Source organism: Oryctolagus cuniculus, chromosome 18, assembly GCF_051225735.1.
Source record: "Oryctolagus cuniculus isolate XC-2025 breed Fujian yellow rabbit chromosome 18, ASM5122573v1, whole genome shotgun sequence".
Lineage (NCBI taxonomy): Eukaryota > Metazoa > Chordata > Mammalia > Lagomorpha > Leporidae > Oryctolagus > Oryctolagus cuniculus.
The window spans coordinates 47658877-47685679 of record NC_142884.1 but is presented as its reverse complement, the minus strand read 5'-3'; the positions used below and the strand labels follow the sequence as shown (position 1 = coordinate 47685679).

Below are 26803 nucleotides of genomic sequence, written 5' to 3'. Positions count from 1 at the left end.
GCTAGAATTTCAAGCCACTGTGCTCCAGTCTAGATGCATCCACAGTGAGAGTTCGAGATTGTCCAGTCTCTCAATAAATAACTAACAGGTTTCTTTTTTTTTTTTTTAATTTGACAGGTAGAGTTATAGACAGTGAGAGAGAGACAGAGAGTAAGGTCTTCCTTCCGTTGGTTCACTCCCCAAATGGCTGCCACAGCCAGCGTTGCACTGATCCGAAGCCAGGAGCCAGGTGCTTCCTCCTGGTCTCCCATGCAGGTGCAGGGGCCCAAGCACTTGGACCATCCTCCACTGCCTTCCCGGGCCACAGTAGAGAGCTGGACTGAAGAGGAGCAACCGGGATTAGAACCCGATGCCCATATGGGATGCTGGTGCCGCAGGTGGAGGATTAACCAAGTGAGCCACGGCACCGGCCCCTGACAGGTTTCTACTTCAATGCTTTTACAGGAGGAAAATTCAATTCTCTCTGCAAGTCAGTTTAGACACTAAGTTCTATGAACACCAGACGCATGACAATTTTGTTCATGACTATAATACTAATGCCCAGAATGTACTCAGTAAATATTGGATGGATAGATGGAGGGATGGAGGGATGAATGGGTGGATGGATGCATGGGTAGATAGGTGGATGGATGGATGGGTAGATGGGTGGATGGATGGGTAGATGGATGGATGGATGGGTGGATGGATGGATGGATGGATGGAGGATGGATGGATGGATGGAGGGATGAATGGGTGGATGGATGGATGGGTGGATGTGTGGATGGATGGATGGATGGATGGGTGGGTGGGTGGGTGGGTGGATGGGTGGATGGGTGGATGGATGGATGGATTCGTGGATGGATGGATGGATGGATGGATTCGTGGATGGATGGATGGATGGATGGATGGATGGATGGATTTGTGGATGGATGGATGGGTCGGAGGAGAGACAGACGGGGTACTCCACTGCAAATCTAGAAAGCTGTAATGATTCTACTGGTGTCACTGGACACCATGGGTTCACAGATGCAGTGTAGGGCTGCATTAGCTTTTCAGCTACCACTTTGGCTCCTTAGTACTTGACTAAGAACTGATGTCAAGCCACAGTCACCTGGTTCTGTATACCAGAACTGATTTTTTTTTTTAAGCCACAGCACAGGATTTTACATTTACTCTTATAAAATTTATCTGATTGGTTCCTTCATAGTTTTAGGCTGCATCCTGAAGGATAAGCATGTTAACTGGCCTCCTCCGATCATTGTTATTATTCAATAATTACCATTTACGTGATAAACAAGGCATTTATTCTATTCCTTCACACATTGTTTTCCCCTCAACATGTTTACTGAGCACCTACCAAAGACCAGACAGAGACAAGGCTCCTTCCCTCAGAGAGCTCTCTATTAAATCAAGTAAGGAAAAGCAATCCCAACTTGTGTTAAGTGGTACAACAAAAAGAAATCAGTTGGAAATTCTGTCATTAGGGTAGGCAAGACTCACGTAGGAGACTGCAGTGAAGCTAGATTGCACTTAAGCTGACATCTTCAGGAAAATAAGGCAGTAGTCAGCCACGTGATGAGCTACAGAAAGTGTTTCCCAGGAAGAGAAGTCAAAAACGCAGGAAGGAAAGAGACCAGCCCTTTCCAGCATAATGAACTCAAAGGCAGTGTGACATCAGTAAGGATGGAGAGGAAGGCAGTGGCTGGAACACAGAGCCTTGGCAGTCACAGGAAGAAATCTGGGATTGAATCTGAGTATGCTAGAGGACTTCAAGGGGAGAAGAATAATTTGATTTACATTTTATAAATATCACTCTTAATTATAATATTGGGCATGGATCAGAAAGAGGCAAATGTACATGTGGAAAGTTCTATTAAGTACTATTACAACTGTACAAGAGAAAAGTGATAACAGCTTGGGCTGAAGTAGAAAAAGACTTAAGTGGACAGAAAAAGTATACATTTTATAGGGAGAATAAAAGGATGTGCTTGTGTAATTTATGTGAGAGATAAAACAATAAATAAGTTAAATGATGATTCCAGACTTCTGGGTTTCATAAAGGAATAAACACAAATTTGCTTTTTTGGTGATTAAAATAAGATGGGGGTAAAACAAGAATAGTAGAAAGAGGAACAGGGAAGAATTTCTATTCTAGAGCTGCAGCCATTAAGAAACCTGTGAAATCTCCAGGTGGAAAGAGCAAGGAGTAACTGGATATACTCAGCTGGGGCTTAAAAGAGAAAACAGGGTACAGAACTTAGGGGAGAAGTTGTCAGCACAAAGCTGGCTTTCAACTGCCTGGAAATGGATGAGCTCACCTAGGAGATCAGTACAAATACACAGGGGAACTAAAGCGAGTTCCCCAGTCACTGGAAAAGGCTCAGCAAAAGAAACCTTGTAGAAAACTAGCAGGGTATGTTAAAGCACAAGCTACAAGAAAAGAGTATTTCAAGAAGAAAGGTGTGGTCAATTATGGCAGGGTCAAGTGAGGACAGAGATTACACACAAGGTTTGGTAGCATGCAAACTTTCGATGACAATCCAAGGGCAATTACAGCAGACTGGCAGGGATGCGAGTCAGACTTGAGCGGAAAAAAGATGGGAGGGTGGAGATGGCATGTATAGATGCCTGAGTGCTTCTGCTATGAAGTGGAATAAAAAATTGAACCTGTTGATAAAGAGGAATGCTAGATGAAGGATCCATCTTTAGTGACAGAAGAAACGGGAATAAACCAGAATTTGTCAGTACACTCGTGGGGATGATGTGAGAGGAAGAGATTGATAAAGCAGAAAAGAAGATGAACCAAGGAGCTGAGGCCTGCGTGTCTACAGCGGCAGAGTCCCAGGTGAGGCATGCAGGGATCTGTAAGGCAATCCCTTAGGGTTGGGCCGGGGCTGGGAGTAGGAGAGAGTAGAACTGTCTTGTTTTTAATCTAAAATAAATAAATCAAACTCCACCAAACTATGTGGGTACACACATATAAACATACACATGTTTAATATTAGTAAATTATAAAATAGACCTAAGTGCCATTTATGCACTTACGTCTCTACAAATAACTACAACGTGTACGGGAATCTCTTCCTATCTGCTCATGGGCACCTACTGTATACATCTCTTCCCAACTGCACATTCAGGAACACCATGATGGCAGCTTGAAACTGGCTGTGGCTGGAATGTTTACACTACAGAAATCAGGAAACTAAATATCAGTGCTGGGTTTTGTGCCCCAGGGAGCTAGTTGTTGAACACTTAGGAAATACTACTTTATGTGTTCAACAATTTTCCTGACATGAATATGTAATCAAAAATAGCCAGAGTATAGATTGAAAGGAGAAATATGTAAATTCAGATTTGGTGGTAAATTTCTTAAGGGGCAGATGAGTAAGTTCCAAGGACTGTCTTTTTGTTGTTCCCTGTTGCTGTTATTTTGTTTTTTGTTCATTTGTTTAATGGTTGGGGAGCATTTCAATGTTCTCAGTGAAGCACGAAGTGAATCAGTAGCTAGGAATGTGTGCTAGTCATTGGAGTTGTTTGCCAAACAGTTCTGGATTCTTCTCTTAACACCCAGGTTTTTGAGCCCAATGTGGAATTACACTTCCTGGTGCTCTCATAAAAACATATGAAAATTTCTGACCAGTTGGAAGTGATGGCTGTCACTTGCAGCCTGCAGTATTTGGCCAGTGCAAACCTCCCAGAACACTCTGTTTCCTTTTGGCACGGTAACCAGCTGAAGGCTGTTTGGATCCCTGAGTCACCTCAGTGAGTAGTAATTCTCTGCCAACCCACAAATGGTATGTAAAATGAACAAGAAATATTGCTGTGTGAAGACTCTGGCTGATGCAAAGTACAGGAAATAAAAGGTGTGTAGGAAGTGAGACTAAGTGCACAGGAGAAAAGTGAAATTAGTCAAGACTGAAGGTGGGAAAATGAGCTTACTAAATAAGCATAATAGGATGGCCCCGCTTCTACAGATGCTATATTGCATAGTGTGGAGAACAATGACAAGACAGAAAAGTCTCTACACGTTTAGTGCAAAAGCAACAGTTTTCATGAATATTTTTGACCTGTAGCTGATAGAATCCATGGAGGCAGACTTCATGGATACAGTGGGCCCACTGTAATTTAAACAAATTTTTAAAAAAAGGTTTTGTTCCCTAGTCTCATGCATCTTCCCTGTGACCGGCTCTTTTCTTCAGTACTCAAGGACCCAGCATTTCAGCACTTCCCCTTCGAGCAGGCTCCATAGCTGGCTCGCCCTCCCAGCCTCCAGGCCACCTTTTCTAAGTAACATTTTTTTCGAAGAAACCATCCCTGAATCTCCACCCTCAAATAGATACCTGCCATTATCATTCATCACACATTTTACTTACCTGTCACAGCACTCATCATTTGTAACTGTGTTTTTATTTGAACTATTATTTAATAAGCTGTCTTACAACATTGCAAACTCCCAGAAGGAGGAGGCAGTGGCAATTTTATTCCTCATTATATTCCAGGCACTTGGCTCCAAATATGGGCTCAAGATCCCTTTCCAAGAACCAAAGAACAAAAGCCTTAAGACTGAAGATGGCACACTGGTGGGTGTCAGGAATGAGTGTGGGAAAAAGGACTGACCCAAAGGGCATAAGGGATAGGTTGGAGGAGCTGTGAATGTTTAAAAAAAAAACTGTGCAGGGGCCTGCTCTGTGGTACAGGGTAAAACTTCTGAACTCTGCATCCGGAGTCCCAGCTGCGAGCTTCCAATGCAGCTTCCTGCTAACGCTCCTGGAAAAGCAGCGGAAGGTGGCCCACCTGCCCGGATCCCTGCCACCCATGAGGGAGACCTGGATGGAGTTCTGGACTCCTTGCTTCGGCCTGGCCCAGTCTCAGCTGATGTGGGCATTTTAGGTGTGAACCAGTGGATGAAAGATATTTCTCTAACCCTCACCACTTGTCTCGATTGATCTTCCACTCTGTTGTTGTGCCTTTCAAATAAATAAATAAATAAATAATAATAAAAACACTGTGGAGAGGGCTGCACAATTTTAACTTCACCAAAATGCCATGAACTGTAAATTTCAACAGGTGCATTTTATGTTAAATATATTTAACTTACAGTTTCTCAAAAGGCAAACTAACTAGAAAATATTTGCAAATTATATGCAAAAAATGGGATTAATATTCTTAATGTGGAGCCATTATAATTAAAATACAGAATAAAACTATATAAGTGTGTGTGTGCATATATATCCCAATAGAAAATTTCAGACATAAATTAAAAGAGAAGGTTGAAAATATAGGAAAAAAATTAATTGAACCAAAGTAAAAACAAAACCAACAGTATAATATATTAAATTGCACTTAATTGAATTCGTACCTATCAAATTTGTAGAGATAAAATTTTATGGTTGGCACCACGGCTCAACAGGCTAATCCTCCACCTAGCGGCACCGGCACACCAGGTTCTAGTCCCGGTCAGGGCACTGGATTCTGTCCCAGTTGCCCCTCTTCCAGGCCAGCTCTCTGCTATGGCCAGGGAGTGCAGTGGAAGATGGCCCAAGTGCTTGGGCCCTGCACCCGCATGGGAGACCAGGAGAAGCACCTGGCTCCTGCCTTCAGATCAGCGCAGTGCACCGGCAGCAGCGCAGCAGCCGCGGTGGCCATTGGAGGGTGAACCAACGGCAAAGGAAGACCTTTCTCTCTGTCTCTCTCTCTCTCACTGTCCACTCTGTCCGTCAAAAAAAATAAAAAGAAATAAAATTTTATAATACACATTGTCAGTGAGGGCAAAATTAAACAATCTGAAAGTATGTAACTAGGAATGCAAATTGTTACTACTTTGCATAAGGTCAAAGAAGTTCAAATAAATGTGCCCATATTTTTTCATCCAGCTACTCTACTTCTAACAACTTATTACAAGGATCATTACAGAAATACAATAATAAGAATATAAATCATATTGTTAACTATAATAATTAACACTGAAAGCCTATCTCTCTCCTTCTTTCTCTCTCTATATATACATTTATGTATATATATTTACATTCAAGTAAATAAATAAATCTTTAAAAAAAAAAAAAGGGGAGTGCCAGCATTGTGCTATAGTAGGTTAAACTTCTGCCTACGACGCCAGCATCCCATATGGTAACCAGTTGGTATCTCAGCTGCTCCGCTTCCAATCCAGCTCCCTGTTAATGGCCTGGGAAAAGTAGTGAAAGATGGCCCAAGTGTTTGAGCCCCTGCCACTCACATGGGAGACCTAGATGAAGCTCCTGGCTTCAGCCTGGCTCAGTCCTGACCATTGCAGCCATCTGGGGAATGAACCAGAGAATGGAAGTGCTCTCTCTCCCTTTTTCTCTCTTTCTCTTTCTCCCTCCCTCCCTCCCTCTCTTTGTAATTCTTTCAAATAAATAAATAAATCATAAATAAATAAAATAAAAACTATTAGAAAGCCCAACAAAGGACTGGATGGATAAATGGTATATTCATGATACCTTACTGAGGTAATAAACTTTAGAATATTTACATTGCTTTTTTCATTTTTATTTTTTTTTTAACTTTTGTTTAATGAATATGAATTTCCAAAGTACAGCTTATGGATTACAATGGCTTCCCCCACATAATGTCCCTCCCACCCGCAACCCTCCCCTTTCCCACTCCCTCTCCCCTTCCATTCACATCAAGATTCATTTTCGATTCTCTTTATATACAGAAGATCAGTTTAGTATACATTAAGTAAAGATTTCAACAGTTTGCTCCCACACAGAAACATAAAGTGAAAAATACTGTTTGAGTACTAGTTATAGCATTAAATCTCAATGTACAGCACACCAAGGACAAAGATCCTACATGAGGAGTAAGTGCACAGTGACTCCTGTTGTTGACTTAACAATTTGACACTCTTGTTTATGGCCTCAGTAATCACCCTAGGCTCTTGTCATGAGCTGCCAAGGCTATGGAAGCCCCCTGAGTTCACTGACTCTGATCATATTTAGACAAGGCCATGGTCAAAGTGGAAGTTCTCTCCTCCCTTCAGAGAAAGGTACCTCCTTCTTTGATGACCTGTTCTTTCCACTGGGATCTCACTCGCGGATATCTTTCATTTAGTTTTTTTTTCCCCCCAGAGTGTCTTGGCTTTCCATGCCTGAAATACTCTCATGGGCTTTTCAGCCGGATCCGCATGCCTTAAGGGCTGATTCTGAGGCCAGAGTGCTGTTTAGGACATCTGCCATTCTATGGGTCTGCTGTGTATCTCACTTCCCATGTTGGATCATTCTCTCCCTTTTTTATGCTATCAGCTAGTATTTGCAGACACTATTCTTGTTTATGTGATCCCTTTGGTTCTTAGTCCTAGCATTACAATCAATTGTGAACAGAAATTGATCACTGGGACTAGTGAGATGGCATTGGTACATGCCACCTTGATGGGATTGAAATGGAATCCCCTGGTATGTTTCTAACTCTACCATTTGAGGTAAGTCAGCTTGAGCATGTCCCGAATTGCACATCTCTTCCCTCTCTTATTCCCACTCTTATATTTAACAGCGATCACTTTTCAGTTAAGTTTCAGCACTTAAGAATAATTGTGTATTGATTATTGTTTGTTCTATATTGCTTTTTGAAAAACACCAGTATAGCAAACTATGGTCATACAAGAAAATTAGTAACAAGATAGTTAGCTAAAAAATTCTACTTCCATAAAAAGAAAAAATATATAGACATAAATATTCACAGAAGAAAAGACTCAGAGAAAAGAATAGCCACAAGTTTATGCTGGTTATCCCAGGGTACAGAACTTGGAGATACCAATATCTAATCATGTTAAATGCACTTTATCATAAGGCTTAGTGCTTCAATACAACCTTACTGAAAATAAACTTATTCTCTTAAAAGACGAAGTGAAAACACTTTAAAGTGAAAAACAATATTATTCATTTGAGAGGTAGAGAGAGAGAAGCAGGTAGACATACTGAGAAGACTGACAGCCCGACAGAGAGAGAGCAAACTCGCCTCCACTGGTTCCCTCCACAGCGGCTGAGGCTGAGCCAGTCCAGTGTGGGGAACTGGAGCGCAGGCTGCGTTTCCCGCCTGGGTGGCAGGGGCCCGACTCCTCGAGCTGTCACTGCTGAGCCCAGGTTGTGCACCAGCAGGCAGCTGGAATCAGCAGTGGAACTGGGACGCGAAGCCAGGCACTCTGATGCTGGAGGTGTGTGTCCCAGCTGGTGGCTTAGCCAGAAGGCCAAATGCTCACTCCCAGGAGATTCCTTTTGATGACCCTGAATTATCAAAAATCTTTAGTGGGCCTTCTGGTACTATATGAATCTTACTCAGATTGCTGTTCAAAGCTCCAGGAAATTTTTATTTAACCATAGTGAGAATAAATAATACTCGGCTTATTTTGTCACTATCTCAAAAAAATGTCAGAGAGAAAATCCCCAACCTAACTGCCCTGTTTTACTATTTGTAAAGTAATTAGATTATGGCCTGATACACTAAAATGCAACATAGTATTTGTTACATTTTTCTTTAAAGAAAACAAGTAACTTCAAAGAAGAACTGACCACTAAATAATTTTATATTAATTTATTCTGTCAAAGAAAAAAGTTCACTTTCCAGTTGGACAGGTACATGTAGAACATCAGCTATCACACCATAATTTGCAACAGCTGTTGGCAGATTTTCAACTATGTTAGAACTTTCTATTTAATCCTATTAGAATTTTTCCAGGGAATATACAGTCATGAAATTATATTAGTAGTTGTCTGGCCACATACTATACTTCTTGAGATTTATACATCATTCTGTGGATAAAAATGATGATGATGTCATTTAATAAGCATTTAGAAAAGTATGTTAGATAGACAGTGCCACTTGCCAGGCCTTTATTGATGGCTGGAAGATGAAGAACGTCAGGCTCTCTGGAGATGCAGCTTTATCTTCTGCCTAGTTTAAATCATAATGTAAAGAGTATACCCTTTCTTCTCAAAGTGGGGGACATTTCTGAAAGGTGTTCATCATACAGAGAGGTCTGGCCCGCTGTTACATGAGGCTCCCTTAAACAAAGCCCAGTGGAACTCAACCTTTGATGGTGTGAAATAAAAATCTTCAAGTGACTTGGGAAATATTTTTTGCCTAAGTGTTAAGATACTCTGATTTCAAGGAAGTATATTTCTAATTTGGCTGTTAATAAATTTTGCTGGTTAATGCTTTCTATTTTGTACTTTATGGCAATTTATATGCTATCTGTCATAATATTTTCTATACCATTTTTATTGTAAAATGCTTGCAACTTGGCAGACATCCAAGACTAATGGGCTAAACACTTACATGGTCCAGCCTCCAGTTGCAGGGTGCTGAGAGGTGCTCCAGAGGAGGAACACTGCTGAAGTCATGGCTTAGGCCCTGCTACACCTACTACAGTCAGCCTTGTGATAACATGCACTTTGCTACAAAATGACATAAAGATATCTGATCATTCAGTCAGTCAATAGTCACTTTGTTGGTCTCCTTAGCGTTTATCAAATATTTGCTGTGTACCAGGTACTACATACAAAGAGCCATAAATACAATTATAAAAATGAGATAGGTCCTGTTGTATAGCACCTCATAGTTTAACAGTATAGACAAAAAAAAAATGGAGAGCCGACACTGTAGCATGGCGGATAAGGCTCCACCTGAGATGCTGGCATCTCATGTGGCTGCCCGCTTGAGATCCAGCTGCTCCACTTCTGATCCAGCTCCTTGTGAATGTGCCTGGAAAAGCAGCAGAAGAAGGCCCAGCTGCTTGGGCCCCTGTCCCCAGATGAGAGAGCTCTAGCCATTGTGGCCATTTGGAAAATGAACTAACAAATGAAAGATCCCTCTCTCTCTCTCTCTCCCCCTCCTCTCCCTCTCCCTCTCCCTCTCTCACTTCCTTTATCTGTGTAACTCTCTCAATAATCTTTAAAAAAAATGGAGGCCGGCGCTGCGGCTCACTAGGCTAATCCTCCGCCTTGCGGTGCCGGCACACCGGGTTCTAGTCCCGGTCGGGGCGCCGGATTCTGTCCCAGTTGCCCCTCTTCCAGGCCAGCTCTCTGCTGTGGCCAGGGAGTGCAGTGGAGGATGGCCCAGGTGCTTGGGCCCTGCACCCGATGGGAGACCAGGAAAAGCACCTGGCTCCTGGCTCCTGCCATCGGATCAGCGTGGTGTGCCGGCAGCAGCGCGCCAGCCGCGGCGGCCATTGGAGGGTGAACCAACGGCAAAGGAAGACCTTTCTCTCTGTCTCTCTCTCTCACTGTCCACTCTGCCTGTCAAAAAAAAAAAAAAAAAAAAAGGAAACCCACACTTAGAGAAAGACTTATAAGTATAGTATTGAATACATATTTATTGAGCACATACTATGTGCAAAAGCTCCAGGTGCTGGGAATCCAAATGTGAGCAAATTGTCTACCTGCTTTCCAAGAGCAAGGAGAGCCAGACAATACTTCCAAGAGCTTGTAGAAAATGGAATTAAAATATGAGTTAGTTGGTTTTGGCACATAAAGATAAAGGCTTACCAATCTGTTGGGAAGGAGGAAATGTGCTACCCCGAGAATCACTGAGCGCCTCCTGCAGGGGTCCTACACACGCAGACCCTACACAGGTCACGCTGGGCATTTCCCATGAACTTTCTGAGGTGCCCTCTTACATGGCATTTAAGAGAGGTCCCTACGGGTGAGTAAAGGCTCAGGAGACCAAAAAGAGAGGAAGGAGCTGGCAGGTACAAAGGCACAGGAGGGTGAAAGTGCTCACAGAGCCGAGGGGAGCAGGAAAGGCTGCGTGACAGGTCAAGGTTGGATGCCACATTAGGCAAAGAGTAGATATTAGAGCAGAGAAGTAGGTTGGGCCATATGGTCAGTTAGTGGCCTCACAGGAGAGATCTGCTGAGGAGTTTGAACTTTACTTTGGAGGCAAGAAAGACTCAGCAAATGTAATAAACAAGAAAGTGCAAGTCAGACCTGCTCATAGGAACACACCTCTGATGGCACTGGGGAAGACATAAGAACAATTAGGTGAATGTTAGAACTGTGTAGGTGGGGGATGACAAATGGGAACCTGACCTGTGATTGTATTTACAGGACTGGAAAAGAAAGAACAGTTTGAGAGATGCTGAGTAGGTGATGGAAGGAGAGGCAGAGGCAACAGGGAGTTGAGGATAGCAAGGTATCTAATTTGGAGAACAGAACAAGGGTAGGGAGGGATGCCACTAGAGAAGAGAATGAGAGAATGAATGGGAGGAGGCTTGGGAAGTGGATCCATACTGAAATCTGAGTCACACCCTGTGCCACTTGTGTTCCAGACCCATTCACGCCTCCTCATCTCCGGGTAACAGCCAACACTCACTCCTTGATCTCATCTCCTCTGCTCTCCCTCCTCCCCAGATGGTAGCCTCAGGTGCTCTCCCTTTCAAACACACCTCAGAGGCTCTGTGGCTCCCTAAGCCCAGAACAGTCTTCCCACAAGTATCTACATGGTTTGCTCCTACACCTCCGTGAAGTCTAGGTACTCCCAAGCCACCTACTACACTCACCAAAAAAAAAAAAAAAAAAAAAAAAAAAAAAGCTCAAAGAAGTCAGGAGTCTTTTTACAACATCCTCTCTAATGACTAAGAGTTTACCTGGCACAGAGTTGAGGGAGCTATATGCATGCTTAAGCCAAAATATTTATTTAAGTCAGTAATACAGATCATAATGAGTCAGATATACCTGTAAGACTTTCGGGTGGAGCCACCCTGTAGTCAGTTGGAAGATGGAATTGGAGCATTCATTCATGTCATTAAAAGTATTTTCATGGGGCAGGTATTTGGCCTTGTGGCTAAGCCACCAGCTGGGACACACACCTCCAGCATCAGAGTGCCTGGCTTCGCATCCCAGTTCCACTGCTGATTCCAGCTGCCTGCTGGTGCACAACCTGGGCTCAGCAGTGACAGCTCGAGGAGTCGGGCCCCTGCCACCCAGGCGGGAAACGCAGCCTGCGCTCCAGTTCCCCACACTGGACTGGCTCAGCCTCAGCCGCTGTGGAGGGAACCAGTGGAGGCGAGTTTGTTCTCTATCGGGCTGTCAGTCTTCTCAGTATGTCTACCTGCTTCTCTCTCTCTACCTCTCAAATGAATAATATTGTTTTTCACTTTAAAGTGTTTTCACTTCATCTTTTTCTTTTTTTAATTGATTTGACAGGTAGTTATAGACAGTGCGAGAGAGAGAGAGAGAGAGAGAGAGAGAGAGAGAGAGAGGAAGATCTTCCTTCCGTTGGTTCACCCCCAAATGGCCTCTACGGCCGGTGCTGCACTGATCCGAAGCCAGGAGCCAGGTGCTTCTCCTGGTCTCCCATGTGGGTGCAGGGCCCAAGCACTTGGGCCATCCTCCACTGCCCTCCCGGGCTCCAGCAGAGAGCTAGACTGGAAGAGGAGCAACCAGGACTAGAACTCGGTGCCCATATGGGATGCCGACCCAGCAGGCAGAGGATTAGCCAAGTGAGCCACGGCGATGGCCCCACTTCATCTTTTAAGAGAATAAGTTCATTTTCAGTAAGGTTGTACTGAAGCATTAAACCTTATGATAAAGTGCATTTAACATGATTAGATATTGGTATCAGGGTTTATTGTGGATCTGGGAAAAATAAAAGAGAAGCCTTGAAAGTTGTTCTGTTTGCATTTAGGTTTCCTTTTATCCCTCGCCGTATGGCTGTTCAGAGCACAGCAGGCTGATAACCTTCTGTATTTAATTCTTCATGTACTACATTCACAATGCAGAAGCTGAAACGGCTCAGCAGCTGCTTTTTAACTACGTGTGCAATCATGTAACAGAAGCCTTTTATCTGTGATAATATTAGCAACCATTTCAGAACCAACTGAATTTTGTGGGCTTACCTATTTCAAGGGTACTTTTGAAAAAAAATTTTTTTTTCCTGACTCCAAAAGAATGCATGAGCACTACAGACAACTGGAAAACCAGGAAAGCTTAAAGGAGAACACCCAGTCAATAAAGGGCATAATTCTGTATACATCCTCCAAATCTTTCCAAATACCACCTCCCGCAGGAGGTATCTATGTGAGTAAAAGCAAAGCTCAAATCATATTAAACCCACAATTATACAACTGGTTTTTTTATATTAACTCATGCGTGCAATAAGTCATATTCATTCATGCAAACAAACTAAGCACTTACTAGGCTCCAGGCACTGAACAAAGTACAGAGGATGAGGGAAAAAATATAAGGAAACTATTACAATAAAGTGAGATAAATGCTAATAAGGATACAGATGAATTACAACAGAAGGAGCAGAGATAATCCTCTGGGCTAGGTGTCAGGGAAGCTTGGGCAGGAGATACTCCATGAGTGATTACTAACACAGAAGTTCACTGGAGAAAACAGAGCCAGGTAAGGAGCAGATACTGTAAAAAAAAAAAAAAAAAAAAAAAAAAAGGGCAAAACTCCAGTATGGATAAAAAGGTGGAAGAGTGGAAGACGTGAGGCTGGAAAGCACAAATAGTCATTGTGGGACATTCAAGCAGAGGGTTGACGTGCTTAGATTTATGTCTTGCTCTGAAAATACTACAGCTTCAAGGATTGAGAGAAGCAAAGAGGAAAAGGAGGGCTATCCAAAAGAGGACTGAATGAGATAAGGGATGAAAGACAATGTTAGAAATGATAATGAACTGGAACACCTGGATTCTAGATAGGTAACTTCTTTCTTCTCTTCCTTCCTTGGTTACTGAGGGTCTGCTACCTATAAGCAGCCATGAGAAACAAAAAGGTGACATAGCCCAATTCTTATAGCTTCAGAGCTAATAGGAAAGAATAGGTAAGAATTTATTCTTTTTGCTTGCCCGGCATGCATAATCCTTTTTCATTGAAAGAGCTGTCCAATTTCCCTTTGAGAGAGCTAACCACATCTGACTCACACAGTCTGCGTAGTGGGAGTGGGAATGCTACATTCAACCCTACCCTAAGAACAGAGTACATGACCTTGGCCAGGCAAACAGGAGCATCTCACTTTCTGAACTCAGTGATTGGTTCAAGGATAGACACATGGCTCAAACAGGGCCAACAAGATCACTCCCTAGAGAATGTGGTCAAACCAAAGAGAAAGAACTCAACAGCTCTCGGATCCCAGGCTGCCAGGTGAGTGTCTACTCAGTATAAATTCACACAGAGGTAAGCCAAGAAGAAAAAAATAGAAAAGGAGCGACCACTGTGATCTTCTTAGTGAGGCTGCATTCAGCCAAGTCCTCCTAGACATCTAAATGATGTCAATAAATTCCTGTTTTTTGGTGACAGTGGATTTGATTTGAATGTTGTCACTTCAGTGGAAAGAGGGCTAACTAATTCAAAGACAGTCACAAAATTATAGCACAGAGTGAAAGGTAGTACAACAGAGTTACAAGACACAGTAGCACAAAAGAGAGGAGTCAAGTCAGGGAAACTTTCACAAAGAAGGTGATGCTTAACTGAACTTTTGAATTGGCTATCTGGCAAGTGAAGGAGCAATGGATATTCTATGCAGTAGAAATAACAGGAGTTCAGGTGGGCATCTGTTGTAGTAATTAAGTTGCAGCTTGGGACACCCATGTCCCATATATGAGTGCCTGGTTCAAGTCCCAGCTACCCCACTCCTAACCCAGCTTCCTACTAAGGCATGCAATGGGAGGTGGTGGATGATGACTCAAGTACTTAGGTCGCTGCCACCCACATGGGAGATCTGGATGGCGTTCCAGGCTCCTGGCTTTGGCCTGGCCAAGCCCTGGCTAGTGCAGGCATTTGGGGAATAAACCAATGGATAGAAGATCTCCCTCCATCAGCCTCATATTGAAATAAAATAAAAATAAATAATTTTTTTAAACACACACACACACACACACACACACCATGAGCAGAAACCAGGAACTGGGAAAAAACAAGTCCATTGCACAGAAGCTCCAAGTTCACAGCAGAAAGCAGATTGAGAAGGAATCTGTACGTTGTATAGGTAATAAGCGGCCCTGGGGTGATCAAATCTGATTTTCCACCCTTGTTTAACCACTCTAGATCAGCCTTCTCAGAGGTGAGATAAGGTAGCTTAGAACACATCACTACGAATTGATAAAAACCTCACACTTTCTTACCTGCTGATAGAATTCATCATCTTTAGGGGTCAGATATGGGAGCCAAGTGTCTTCAAGCTCCTCAAGAAGCCTCAGTTTCTGTTAATAAAAAAAAAAAAAAAAAACAGATAATATAAAATGACTCAAATATAAGGTAATATCTTATTTTTCCAATAAGAGAATAAAAAATTCAGCTAACCTGACTACATAAACTTTTAGAGATAAAAATCTGTCAAATGTCAATTATAAGTTAAGTGAATTACCCACATTTTAAATTATACATTGTATAAAGCATTTTGATATAATGATTACATTCACTCCCACATTTCAGGAGACTATCTGAATTAATCTACACATGCATCATTTGACATCAGGGACTTTTTCAGCACTGAGGTCCCTTTTGTGTCATCCAATACAGTTTTCTACAACAAATCTTCCTATCTATATGATCTGCCTGAGACAGTAGTTTCTAAATCCTTCTATGAAACTATGACTGGAAACATAAGGCAAGCTTCAAGTATCTATTTGCATAACACTGGGATATTTGGAATATTGATTCATCATGTAAATATGTATTTGTGATCATATCTACTTATAGCATTGCTTTTTAATTGTGATCTTTCATCACTACCATAATTACTAAGTCTGTGCTAACCATCTTTTTTTTCTTTTCCAGTTTATGAAATAACATTTTTAAGTATCCACAGCAAGAACTGTCTAAGGCCTTTTCAAGTAATTATGTCTTCCCCAAACAGTACTGCTCAAATAATGTAACTGAGATAATCCCCTATTATAAAGTACCTTTTAACAGCAGAAAATACATAGAAGGTGACTTCCTCTTTCTTAGGGTTTTTTTCAAAGAATGTATGATCTTACAGTCAAGCATATATGGAGTCTGTGTGAACATGACATATAAATGGCATAAGTATGTATACATAGATGTAGAAACACATAGGTACATGCTAGAGAAATTCTTTGTAAGGAAAGAAACAAAAATGGCAGAAATAATTGGTTTTCAAATAAAACACATCATCACTGGTGCTATTATCAGCCAGTAAGTCGCCATAAGAATCAGGAAATGGCACACCTTGTTCTGAGCCAATAGAATCCCACTTGATAGAGTATGGCTTGGTAAACACAAACTGGATGTCAGCCCCCACCTGTTCCAATGATTACTGTCTTTAAACAGGGCCCAACCTGCTCAACCAGACATGGTGGCCCAGAGCATTATCTTCTTCCACCCCAGGAAAGCAGCCTTCCCACACAAACTGTCACAAGTAGAGGTGAGACACAATGAGATGCAGGCAGGGGCAGAGCAGGAAGGCTCAAAACATTCAATCGTATGTTTGTTTGTTTGTTTGTTTGTTTTTATTTTTTATTTTTTGACAGGCAGAGTGGACAGTGAGAGAGAGAGACAGAGAGAAAGGTCTTCCTTTGCCGTTGGTTCACCCTCCAATGGCCACCGTGACCGGTGTGCTGCGGCTGGCGCACCGCACTGATCCGATGGCAGGAGCCAGGTACTTCTCCTGGTGTCCCATGGGGTGCAGGGCCCAAGCACTTGGGCCATCCTCCACTGCACTCCCTGGCCACTGCAGAGAGCTGGCCTGGAAGAGGGGCAACCGGGACAGAATCCAGCGCCCCAACCAGGACTAGAACCCGGTGTGCCGGCGCCACTAGGCGGAGGATTAGCCTCGTATGTTTGTTTTGATTTTTGAACTACAGACATACATTAGCTGTTCAACATATTACCTGCACCAGTTCAATGACATTACTAACTAATTCTTCACCTGGACTTCAGCACGAGGAGGAAACGACAGGATGTGGCCTTTGTTTCAGAAGGCACACCCCTTTGCCCAGACTTCTGCAGAAGCTTTAGTATGTGTTTGGGAAGCTCTCAGAGACTAGCACTCTGAAGAGTGAAGCAGGGGTGAAAAACTGGCTCTGACAATTCCTTCCTGTCAAATGCCAACCAGTGGGTAAACACACACAACATGAGAGTGCACTCTGGACTGCAGGCAGAAGGGGCTCACATGTGATTGTCAGATCTGCCTAACTGCAGCACCTTGGCCTGATGTACAGTAAATGCACACCGCTGGGCCCTGCAGCAAACTGCTCACACGCACGCTTTCTCACTGTCACACTGGTGTCAGATCCACCAAATTGCTCACAAATGCCACACAGATGGCCAGAAAGAGGGCAATGCTGCAGCTCTCCCACCTGGAAGGAGGAGCTTGGGAAGACCCTTCTATGCCAGTCAATGCCCGTTTCCATTGCACCAGCTGGGAAAGGGACACAAGACCTCATGTGAAACACACCACGAAGGATGGAAGTTGGTGTGGCAAACTTTACTCCAGCCTCTCAGCTTCTGCCTCACCATCAGAAAGTTCAGCTGCGTGGCCAGCTTTGTGGCGCAGTAGGTTACGCTACCACCTGCAGTGCTGCCATCCCATATGAGCGCTGTTTTGTGTCCCCACTGCTGTACTTCCACTCTAGCTCTTTGCTAATAGCCTGAGAAAGGCAGCAGAAGGTAGCCCAAGTGCTTGTTACCACATGTTAGATCCACATGTTACCACATGTTAGATCCAGAAGAATCTCCTGACTCCTGGCTTTGGCCTAGCCCAGCCCCAGCTCTTGTGGCCATTTGGGAAGTGAACCAGCAGATGGAAGATCAATCAATCGATTGATTGATCTCTCTCTCTCTCTCTGCAACTCTGTCTTTCAAATAAACAAATAAATTTTTTTAAAAAGTAGGTTGTGTCTTAGCTTGAGTATGTTACCAAACAGAGATATGGTTTGAGAATCTTACAATAATTACTTAAAAAGATTTAACTGGATTGTGGGCCATAATGTGAAGGGTGCATCTTACTACTCTTGTATCTTCAGCTTCCTTAGATTACGCTGCTAACACATTATTCTTTATCCATTTGTCATGTCCACATAATACATTTTTTTTTTTTGACAGGCAGAGCGGACAGTGAGAGAGAGAGACAGAGAGAAAGGTCTTCCTTTGCCGTTGGTTCACCCTCCAATGGCCACCGCGGCTGGCGCGTTGTGGCCAACACACCGCACTGATCCGATGGCAGGAGCCAGGTACTTATCCTGGTCTCCCATGGGGTGCAGGGCCCAAGCACTTGGGCCATCTTCCACTGCACTCCCTGGCCACAGCAGAGAGCTGGCCTGGAAGAGGGGCAACCGGGACAGAATCCGGCGCCCCGACCGGGACTAGAACCCGGTGTGCCGGCGCCACAAGGCAGAGGATTAGCCTAGTGAGCTGCGGCGCCGGCCACATAATACATTTTAAATGATGCATCTGATTCAATTTCATTTTGTTACTTGAGTCTTTTCAAAATGCAGCCACAAATTAAGGCAATGAATGCCCAAGTGAAAATAATCATGATCTTGCGAGGGTTTCAAATAAGAAGTGGTAACATTCACATAGTCCATAAGCAGAGTCTGAGTGGGGAAGGAAGACTGTTCCTGAGGAAGACACATCCAAGCTAACACCAGAAAGATCAGTGGGAGGTAGTTAAACCAAAAGAAGTGTAACTAAACATTCCACATGTGCATATAACGTATTTGTTTTCAACTGGAAAGAAACAAACTATAAACCATTTCAACAAACTCAGCATTTCTTGTCCTATTCTCACAACAGGGCATATTCAAAATAAACAGGAGTTGGAAACAGTAGAATTTTGGGTGTAGACTTCATCACTTTCTAGACATGGTACTACCCTTGGATCAACTTCCCTCAACATCAATTTCCTAATCTGTAAAACACTGTGTCATAAGGTTGTGAATATGAAATAAAATTCATCATGAGTGCATTTTGCAAATTATAAACTATGCGGATATTAGGCAAATAGCATTCAAATGGAGGGTTGGGGGCCGTGAAACAAATTATAAGCTAAGGAACCAAAATCTGAGTTCCAGTGCCAGTTCCACCATAGACACAATTTGGGACTATCTTCTTATTTCCCTGTGAAGTGTAAATGAAAGAACACCTAGAAAGGTTTAAGAACAATTCCTAGCACACAAAAATCTTTAACACACTTTGGCAACCATTTGTTGTCACTCTTAGTAACTTATGTTTGGAAAAGGACAGTTTTGTGAAGGTACCTCAAGAAGTTTGTAGAAAATGGAATGAAAAGGTAAGTTTATTAGTGCAAGAAAAGTTTAAAATCTATACATAGATTTTTCATGATACATGTTTTCCATAAACTTCCGAAAACCTCTTATATTGATTAGATACAAATCAACTACAAAGTAATCTCCATAGACCCTATCATATTATACGTTAGACCATAGATTAATCCTACTTGATAAAGATAGATATTAATCTGCCTGAGTGAACTACAGGAGAAATATATAAAAATTGCCCATAAAAGTTGTTAGACAGACAGATGCCTCTATTAAATCACCCAAGTTTTAATAAAACAAAATCATAAGATTTTAGAACAGGTGAAAAAACTACAGCCCACCCAGAGCTATTAAGTGGCTGCACGAGCGATGACATGCAGGTCACGACAGAATCACAATTCACATTCTCAATTCCCAAGTACTGTAACAAGCTCACGCACCTTACTCTGCCACAGCATCATGGATGCCAAAAGCAATCACGTCTTTCCAGAACTGTTTAATTTTTACCTTGAAGATAACACAAATAGCACAACTTTTTAAATTTTTAATTAAAACAATTCTACTTTTAAACTTTTAACCAACGCTTCTAAGTACTTGAACAGTCAAGTCATGGTGGCTTTAGTAGTACTACAATGCATTCAAAAAGAGATCTTTGCCATTATGATTTGGATGTCTTGTTCTAGTTTCAGTAATGGGAGCTTCTTCTGTAGCAGGCCAAATAGCTAGCTGGACTAGAAAAGCTCCTAATCCACAAGAATTCAGGAAGAATACTCAGAGGTTTTCACATCAAGATGGTGCAAAACTAGCCTCAGACTAAATGTCCTCGTTCTGTTCCTTCCTATCAAAGCTTAAAAGCAAGATCTGAAAGGACCAAACTGTTGCCAAGTAACTTAAATCAATTTCCTAACAAAGTTCAGGAATATTTAAAGGATAAAGAACAAAATCCAGCACTCAAATATTAAAATTCGTGTTTGTCAATCTACAAGTCTTGGAAAGTAAAAACTGAACTACAAAGCAAGACAGTATGACTGATAATGAAGAGAAAAAGCAATAAGGCCCCAAATGGCACAGTTAACAGAATCGATAGAGCAGCACATTAAAACAGTGACTATAATAATTTTTGTAGTTTGTAAATTCCAAAACTTGGAGAAAGACCAATCATGGTAAGCAAACAAACAGAAGAACAATATTAAATCAAGCTTTTAGGAAGGAAAAGCTCAGTGTCTGAGATGAAAGACACACTGCACAGGATTCAAAGATTTGTTATCACTTAAAAAAAGAAAAAGAAGAAGAATGAATGAATCCAAAGACAGCAAGGGAGAGAAGTTATCCAAATGAAAAAGAAAAATGACAGGACAAAACTAACAGAGCATCAGTGAGTTGTAGGATGACTTTAAACAGTTTAATAAGATAAATGGAGTCACCAAAGAAGAGGGGAGAGAATAAGAGAAAGATAAAACAGGGGCCATTGCTTTCCAAATTTGATAAAATTAAAAAAGGAAGTTCACAGATTCAAGATGTTCAAAGAATCCCAAACAAAAAAAACTGATGGAAATAACACCAAATCACATCACAATCAACTTTTTTAAAAACAATGAAAAACAGAATGTTTTGAAAGCAGTCAGAGAAGAAAGACATACTATCTACTCAAGAACAAACCATGAGAATAACATGAAATCCTGTGAACATCGCCAGAAAGTGGTGGGAAATACCATAATATCTTACAAAAACAATGGCAAAATAAACACTTTCAGATACATAAGAGCAGAAAGAATTCAATACCAGCAGACCTTCACCATGAGATAAAGGAAGACCTTCAAGCAGAAAGAAAATGACACTACATACAAATCTGAATTTACATAAAGGAATGCAGGCCATCAGAAATAGTAACTACATAGAAAATACAAGGTATTTAACTCTTTTATCATTTACATCTTTATCAAAGATAAAGTATATTTATCTTTGACTATTTAAAGTGAAAGTATTTTATTATAGAGGTTATAAAATATGTAACAGTAAAATGTAGGACAACAATATTAAGAAGGCAAGAAGAAATGGAAGTATGCTGTAGGATTCTTGTGCTATATGTAAGGGGCGATAATGCTACTTCAAGGAACACTGGGTTAAAATAAAGACAAATACTACAAACATTAAAACAACCATAATATGGCCGGCGCCGCAGCTCACTAGGCTAATCCTCTGCCTTGTGGCGCCGGCACACCGGGTTCTAGTCCCGGTTGGGGCACCGGATTCTCTCCTGGTTGCCCCTCTTCCAGACCAGCTCTCTGCTGTGGCCAGGGAGTGCAGTGGAGGATGGCCCAAGTGCTTGGGCCCTGCACCCCATGGGGGACCAGGATAAGTACCTGGCTCCTGCCATCGGATCTGCGTGGTGCGCTGGCTACGGCGGCCATTGGAGGGTGAACCAACGGCAAAGGAAGACCTTTCTCTCTGTCTCTCTCTCTCACTCTCTCACTGTCCACTCTGCCTGTCAAAAAAAAAAAAAAATAATAATATAACAAAACAAAGAGTTATAGGTAATAAGTCAACAAATAAAATGGAATCATAAAAGAAAATCTTAAGAATCCAGAAATAGAGAAAAAAGAGAATAAAGAGTATATAGTAAAATGGTAAAAACAATCAATCAAAATGACTCAGTTAAAAGACAGAGACTATTAGATTTGATTTTTTAAATGCAACACTTGGCCGGTGCCACGGCTCACTAGGATAATCCTCCGCCTAGCGGCGCCGGCACACCGGGTTCTAGTCCCGGTTGGGGCGCCGGATTCTGTCCCAGTTGCCCCTCTTCCAGGCCAGCTCTCTGCTGTGGCCAGGGAGTGCAGTGGAGGATGGCCCAGGTGCTTGGGCCCTGCACCCCATGGGAGACCAGGAAAAGCACCTGGCTCCTGGCTCCTGCCATCGGATCAGCGCGGTGCACCGGCCGCAGCGCGCCGGCCGCGGCGGCCATTGGAGGGTGAACCAACGGCAAAGGAAGACCTTTCTCTCTGTCTCTCTCTCTCACTGTCCACTCTGCCTGTCAAAAAAAAAAATAATAAAAAAAAATAAATAAATGCAACACTTAACCATACACTATTCATAAGAAATTCACTTACATTATTCACAATATAAAGCAACAAATTGTTTCAAAATAAAAGAATCAACACAATATGAATGTACTTAATGGATACTGTACATGAAAGAACTTTATATTTAAAAATTGTTAAAATGGTAAATGGTATGTTTTGCATACCTTATCACAACAGCAACAAAAGGACTAACAAAGTAAAAGAGTAAATAAATCATTTAGCCAGTAATACTAATCAAAAGAAAGCTGAACTGACTAAAACAATACTAGACAAAATAGGATTAAGAACAAAGAATATTACAAGTGATAAAGTTATTTCTAATGATATAGGAGTCAACTCATCAACAGAACATATTATCCTCAATAAATATATATTTTCCTAACAATATATCTTCAAAATACACATGACAAAAGCTGAACAAGCAAAGAGAAATAGATAATTCTACAGCTATAGTCAAAAATTTTAATAAACAGCCATATCTGGGGCTCCAATTATGTTTGAAAAGAAACAAAGTACTCTAAAAAGTTCTCTAACAAAATGGAATTAAATTAAAAATCAGTAGCAGACATCCAAAGATACCTCAAAAAGTTCATTAAAAATGGAAGTTAAAGCTTAAGTTTGTTTTGATGCAAAAATTTTTTGACATATTTATGCATAGTTTTCTCATAGTACACATTTTCATTGTATTAAAAAGTCTTTCAACCAGCCAAGACACTCTGGCAAAAGATCTCTGCGAGTGAGATCCCAGTGGAAAGAACAGGTCATCAAAGAAGGAGGTACCTTTCTCTGAAGGGAGGAGAGAACCTCCACTTTGACTATGACCTTGTCTAAACAAGATAAGAGTCGGAGAACTCAGAGGGCTTCCATAGCCTTGGAAACTCATGACTGGAGCATAGGCAGATTACTGATGCCATAGACAGGAGTGTCAATTGGTAAAGTCAACAACAGGAGTCACTGTGCACTTACTCCTCATGTAGGATCTCTATCCTTAATGTGCTGTACATTGAGATTTAATGCTATAACGAGTACTCAAACAATATATTTCACTTTGTGTTTCTATGGGGGTGCAAACTGTTGAAATCCTTACTTAATGCATACTAAACTGATCCTCTGGAAAAAAAAAAAAAAAAGAAAGAAATTATCAATTCCCAACTTGACTCTCACTGGGATTAAACATGACAATAGGTCTGCTCTGATTTCATCATCATTTAAAAAAATCATCTATTATTTTTCACTTTATGTTTCTGTGTGGGAGCAAACTGTTGAAATCCATACTTAATGTATACTAAGCTGATCTTCTGTATATTAAGATAATCGAAAATGAATCTTGATGTGAATGGAAGGGGAGAGGGAGTGGGAAAGGGGAGGGTTGTGGGTGGGAGGGACGGTATGGGGGGGAAGCCATTGTAATCCATAAGTCGTACTTTGGAAAATTATATGCATTAAATAAAAGTTTAAAAAAAAAAAAAAAAAAAAAAAAGTCTTTCAACCAAAATAATATTTTAATTCAATTATATATAAACTTGTAGAAATACCTATGTAACTAAAAAATTCCCCAAATATTTGAAAACGAATTCCTTACTAAATAATCAATAATCCATTGATCAAAGAAGAAAAGGGAAACTGGAAGTACTTTTACACAAATAAAAATGAAAATACAACATTTCAAAAACTTGTAGTACACATATAAAATAAGATGTACAAAGAAAATTATGATACTAAATGGTTGCGTTAAAAAAAGAAAACTGGTGGTGACTGGTGCAATGGTTAACCTGCTGCTTACAATGCTCATATCCTACATCCAAGTGCCTGGTTCAAATAGAGGCTCCTCCAGTTCCAATCCAGCTTCCTGCTAATGTGCACCTGGGGAGGCAGCATGTGATGGCTCAAGTACTTGGGTCCCTGCCACCTACAATGGAGAGCCGAATGGAGTTTCATCCTCCTGGAGAGCATTTTCTGTTTCTCTTGAGCTCTAGAACACGTGTTCTTGCTTTCTCTGTCTCTTTTATACCACATTAAAATAAAATAATTATTTAAAGGGGGGGGGGGGTACATCAATTACCTAAGCTTCCACTTGGACAAACTGGAAAAGAAGAACAAACAAAACTCAAAGTAAGTAGAAGAAACAAAATAAGATCACAGCAGAAATCAAGGCAATATAAAACAGGGAAGTAAGAAAATCAATGATGTCAAAAGCTAGAATTTTGAGAAAAGAAAATTAAAAGTCTCTAGCCAGACTGGTAAGGGGAAAATAAAAAACAGAAATTGCAATATACCAATTAAAAGGATAATAAAAGGATATTATGAACTTTATGCTAATTAAGTTCTAGAACATGAACAAAATAGACAAATTCTTGGAGAGACACAAATTAACAAGGTTCACTAAAGTAGAAGTGCTGAACAGTCTCATATCTATTAATGAAATCAAATCTATATCTTAAAAACTTCCCACAAAGAAAACTCCAAACTCAAAAGTCTTCACTGATTAATTCTTCCAAGCTTTATAAAAGAAATAACACCAATTCTACAAATTCAATCAGAAAAGTAATGTCATTTTAATCCCAAAAACAAGCAGAAAAGTTGTAAGAAAACTACAGACCAATATCCCTCATATATATGATGCAGAAAGTTTTGATAAAATAGGGACTGGGGCATTGTGGCATAGTGGGTAAAGCCACGACCTGTGATGCCAGCATCCCATGTGGGCACCTGTTGGTGTCCTGGCTGCCTCACTTCTGATTCAGCTCACTGCTAATGTGCCTGGGGAAGCAGCGGAAAAATGTCCCAAGTCCTCGGGCCCCTGTGCCTAAATGGGAGACCCAGATGAAGCTCCTGGCTCCCAGCTTTGGCCTGGCTCAGTACTGGGCATTGTGGCCATCTGGGGAGTAAACCAACGGATGGAAGATTCTCTCTCTCTCTCTCTCTCTCTCTCTCTCTCTCTCTCTCTCCCCCCCCCTCTAACTTTGACTTTCAAAATAAATAAATCTTTAAAAAAAAAAAAGGAAAGAGGAAGTTTTGACAAAATGTTAGCAATTTAATCCAACAAAACTTCTAAAAAGGGTAATATATTATAACCAATGTTACCTAAGGAATGGCAGTTTTATTTAACATTTGAAAATTAACATAGTTCATCATAACAACAGACTAAGAGAAAGAAGAAAAAAAAACTGAAAAGATGTAGTAAGAGTATTAGAAAATACTCCAGGCCCAGGTCAACCCTGATAAACACAGATGGCAAAAAAAGAAACTTCTTCATCCTGACAAACATCTGTATAAAAATTCTATGGCTAACATTACCCAGTGTTGCATAAACTTCACATTAACGTCAGTAAAAAAGCAAGGCTATCTTCCATCACTACTATTCAAGACTGTACTAAAATTACTCGACAGTACAATTAGGCAAGAAAAAGAAACAAAAGGTCTACAAATTGAGAATAAACTTCAAATAGGTGAAAATGTTGTTATTTGCATATGACATAAGCATCGCTATAGAAAATCCTACAGAATTCATTTTTACACAGCTTCTATAACTAATAAAATAGTTTAGCAAGGTTGCTGGATCAATATATAAAACTTTCACTGCTTTATATTTTTACATCTTCTAGATGCAATTTAAGTAACTTGTATTTTCTCAATATAGGAGGAGATTCAAAAAGTTTGTGGAGAAATGGTATTAAAAGATAATGTGTATTTTCCATGAACTTAAAAAAATTTAATTTATTTGAGGAGCACAGATACAGAGAGAGAAAGAAAGATAGAGACAGCGCTCCCATACACTGGTTCACTTCTCATTCACCCACAATTGCCAGTGACTGGAGCCAGGGGCTGGGAGCACAACACAGATTTCCCATATGGGTGGCAAGAACCCAACCACTTGAGTCATCACTACTGTCTCCCAGGGTCTGCATTGCCAGGAAGCTGCAGCCAGGAGCTAGAGCCAGGAATCAAATCCAGGTCCTCCAATGGGAGATGTGGGCATCTTAACCAGCAGGCTAAACTCCGCTCCTCCATACACACATGGAAACCTCCTTGTGTACGTTCACTTCATCTAAGCTAGTTCTCAAATATATCCTATTTCCTTATTCTTCTCAGGAATCACTGATACCAGTAGGACATCCCCTTTTGAGTCCCTAATACTGGATCATCATAGTTTACATTCTTCTTCCTTGTGTTCTCATTAGTTATTATCTAGAGTTTCAGTTTCATATTTGGTTTGTAAACAAGAAAGTACTATTTTAAATTAATAATTAAGTGAAATTTCCAATATGAGAAATTTTCAAAAAATTCACATTTTCAAAAATGTATATTTTGAAAAAGCTGTATAGATTTCCAAAATTTTTTGACCCAAAATAAATGCATTTAACAATTCTATCTTCTTTTGATCCCATTCACGATAACAAACTCTATTTTCTTTAAACCAGTTCCAAGTAATTCTACCCAAGGTTCCTCCTCACAATCAAATAGTTTTGTAAGCGAAAATAAGACTAAAGGCAACACCATTCCAAACCATAAAAGAGAGATT

General features: G+C 41.0%; 1 protein-coding gene across 8 annotated transcripts in view; it reads right to left on the bottom strand.

Moving 5' to 3' along the window:
• Positions 1-26803, bottom strand: part of FTO (FTO alpha-ketoglutarate dependent dioxygenase) — a 416527-nt gene that overhangs the window by 290699 nt on the left and 99025 nt on the right. For 4 of the 8 annotated variants that reach the window (XM_089318677.1, XM_070061822.2, NM_001199368.1 and 1 more), the window contains 1 exon segment: positions 15083-15160. In XM_089318677.1, the coding sequence (XP_089174803.1) occupies positions 15083-15160 (78 nt within the window). 8 annotated transcript variants of the gene reach the window in all.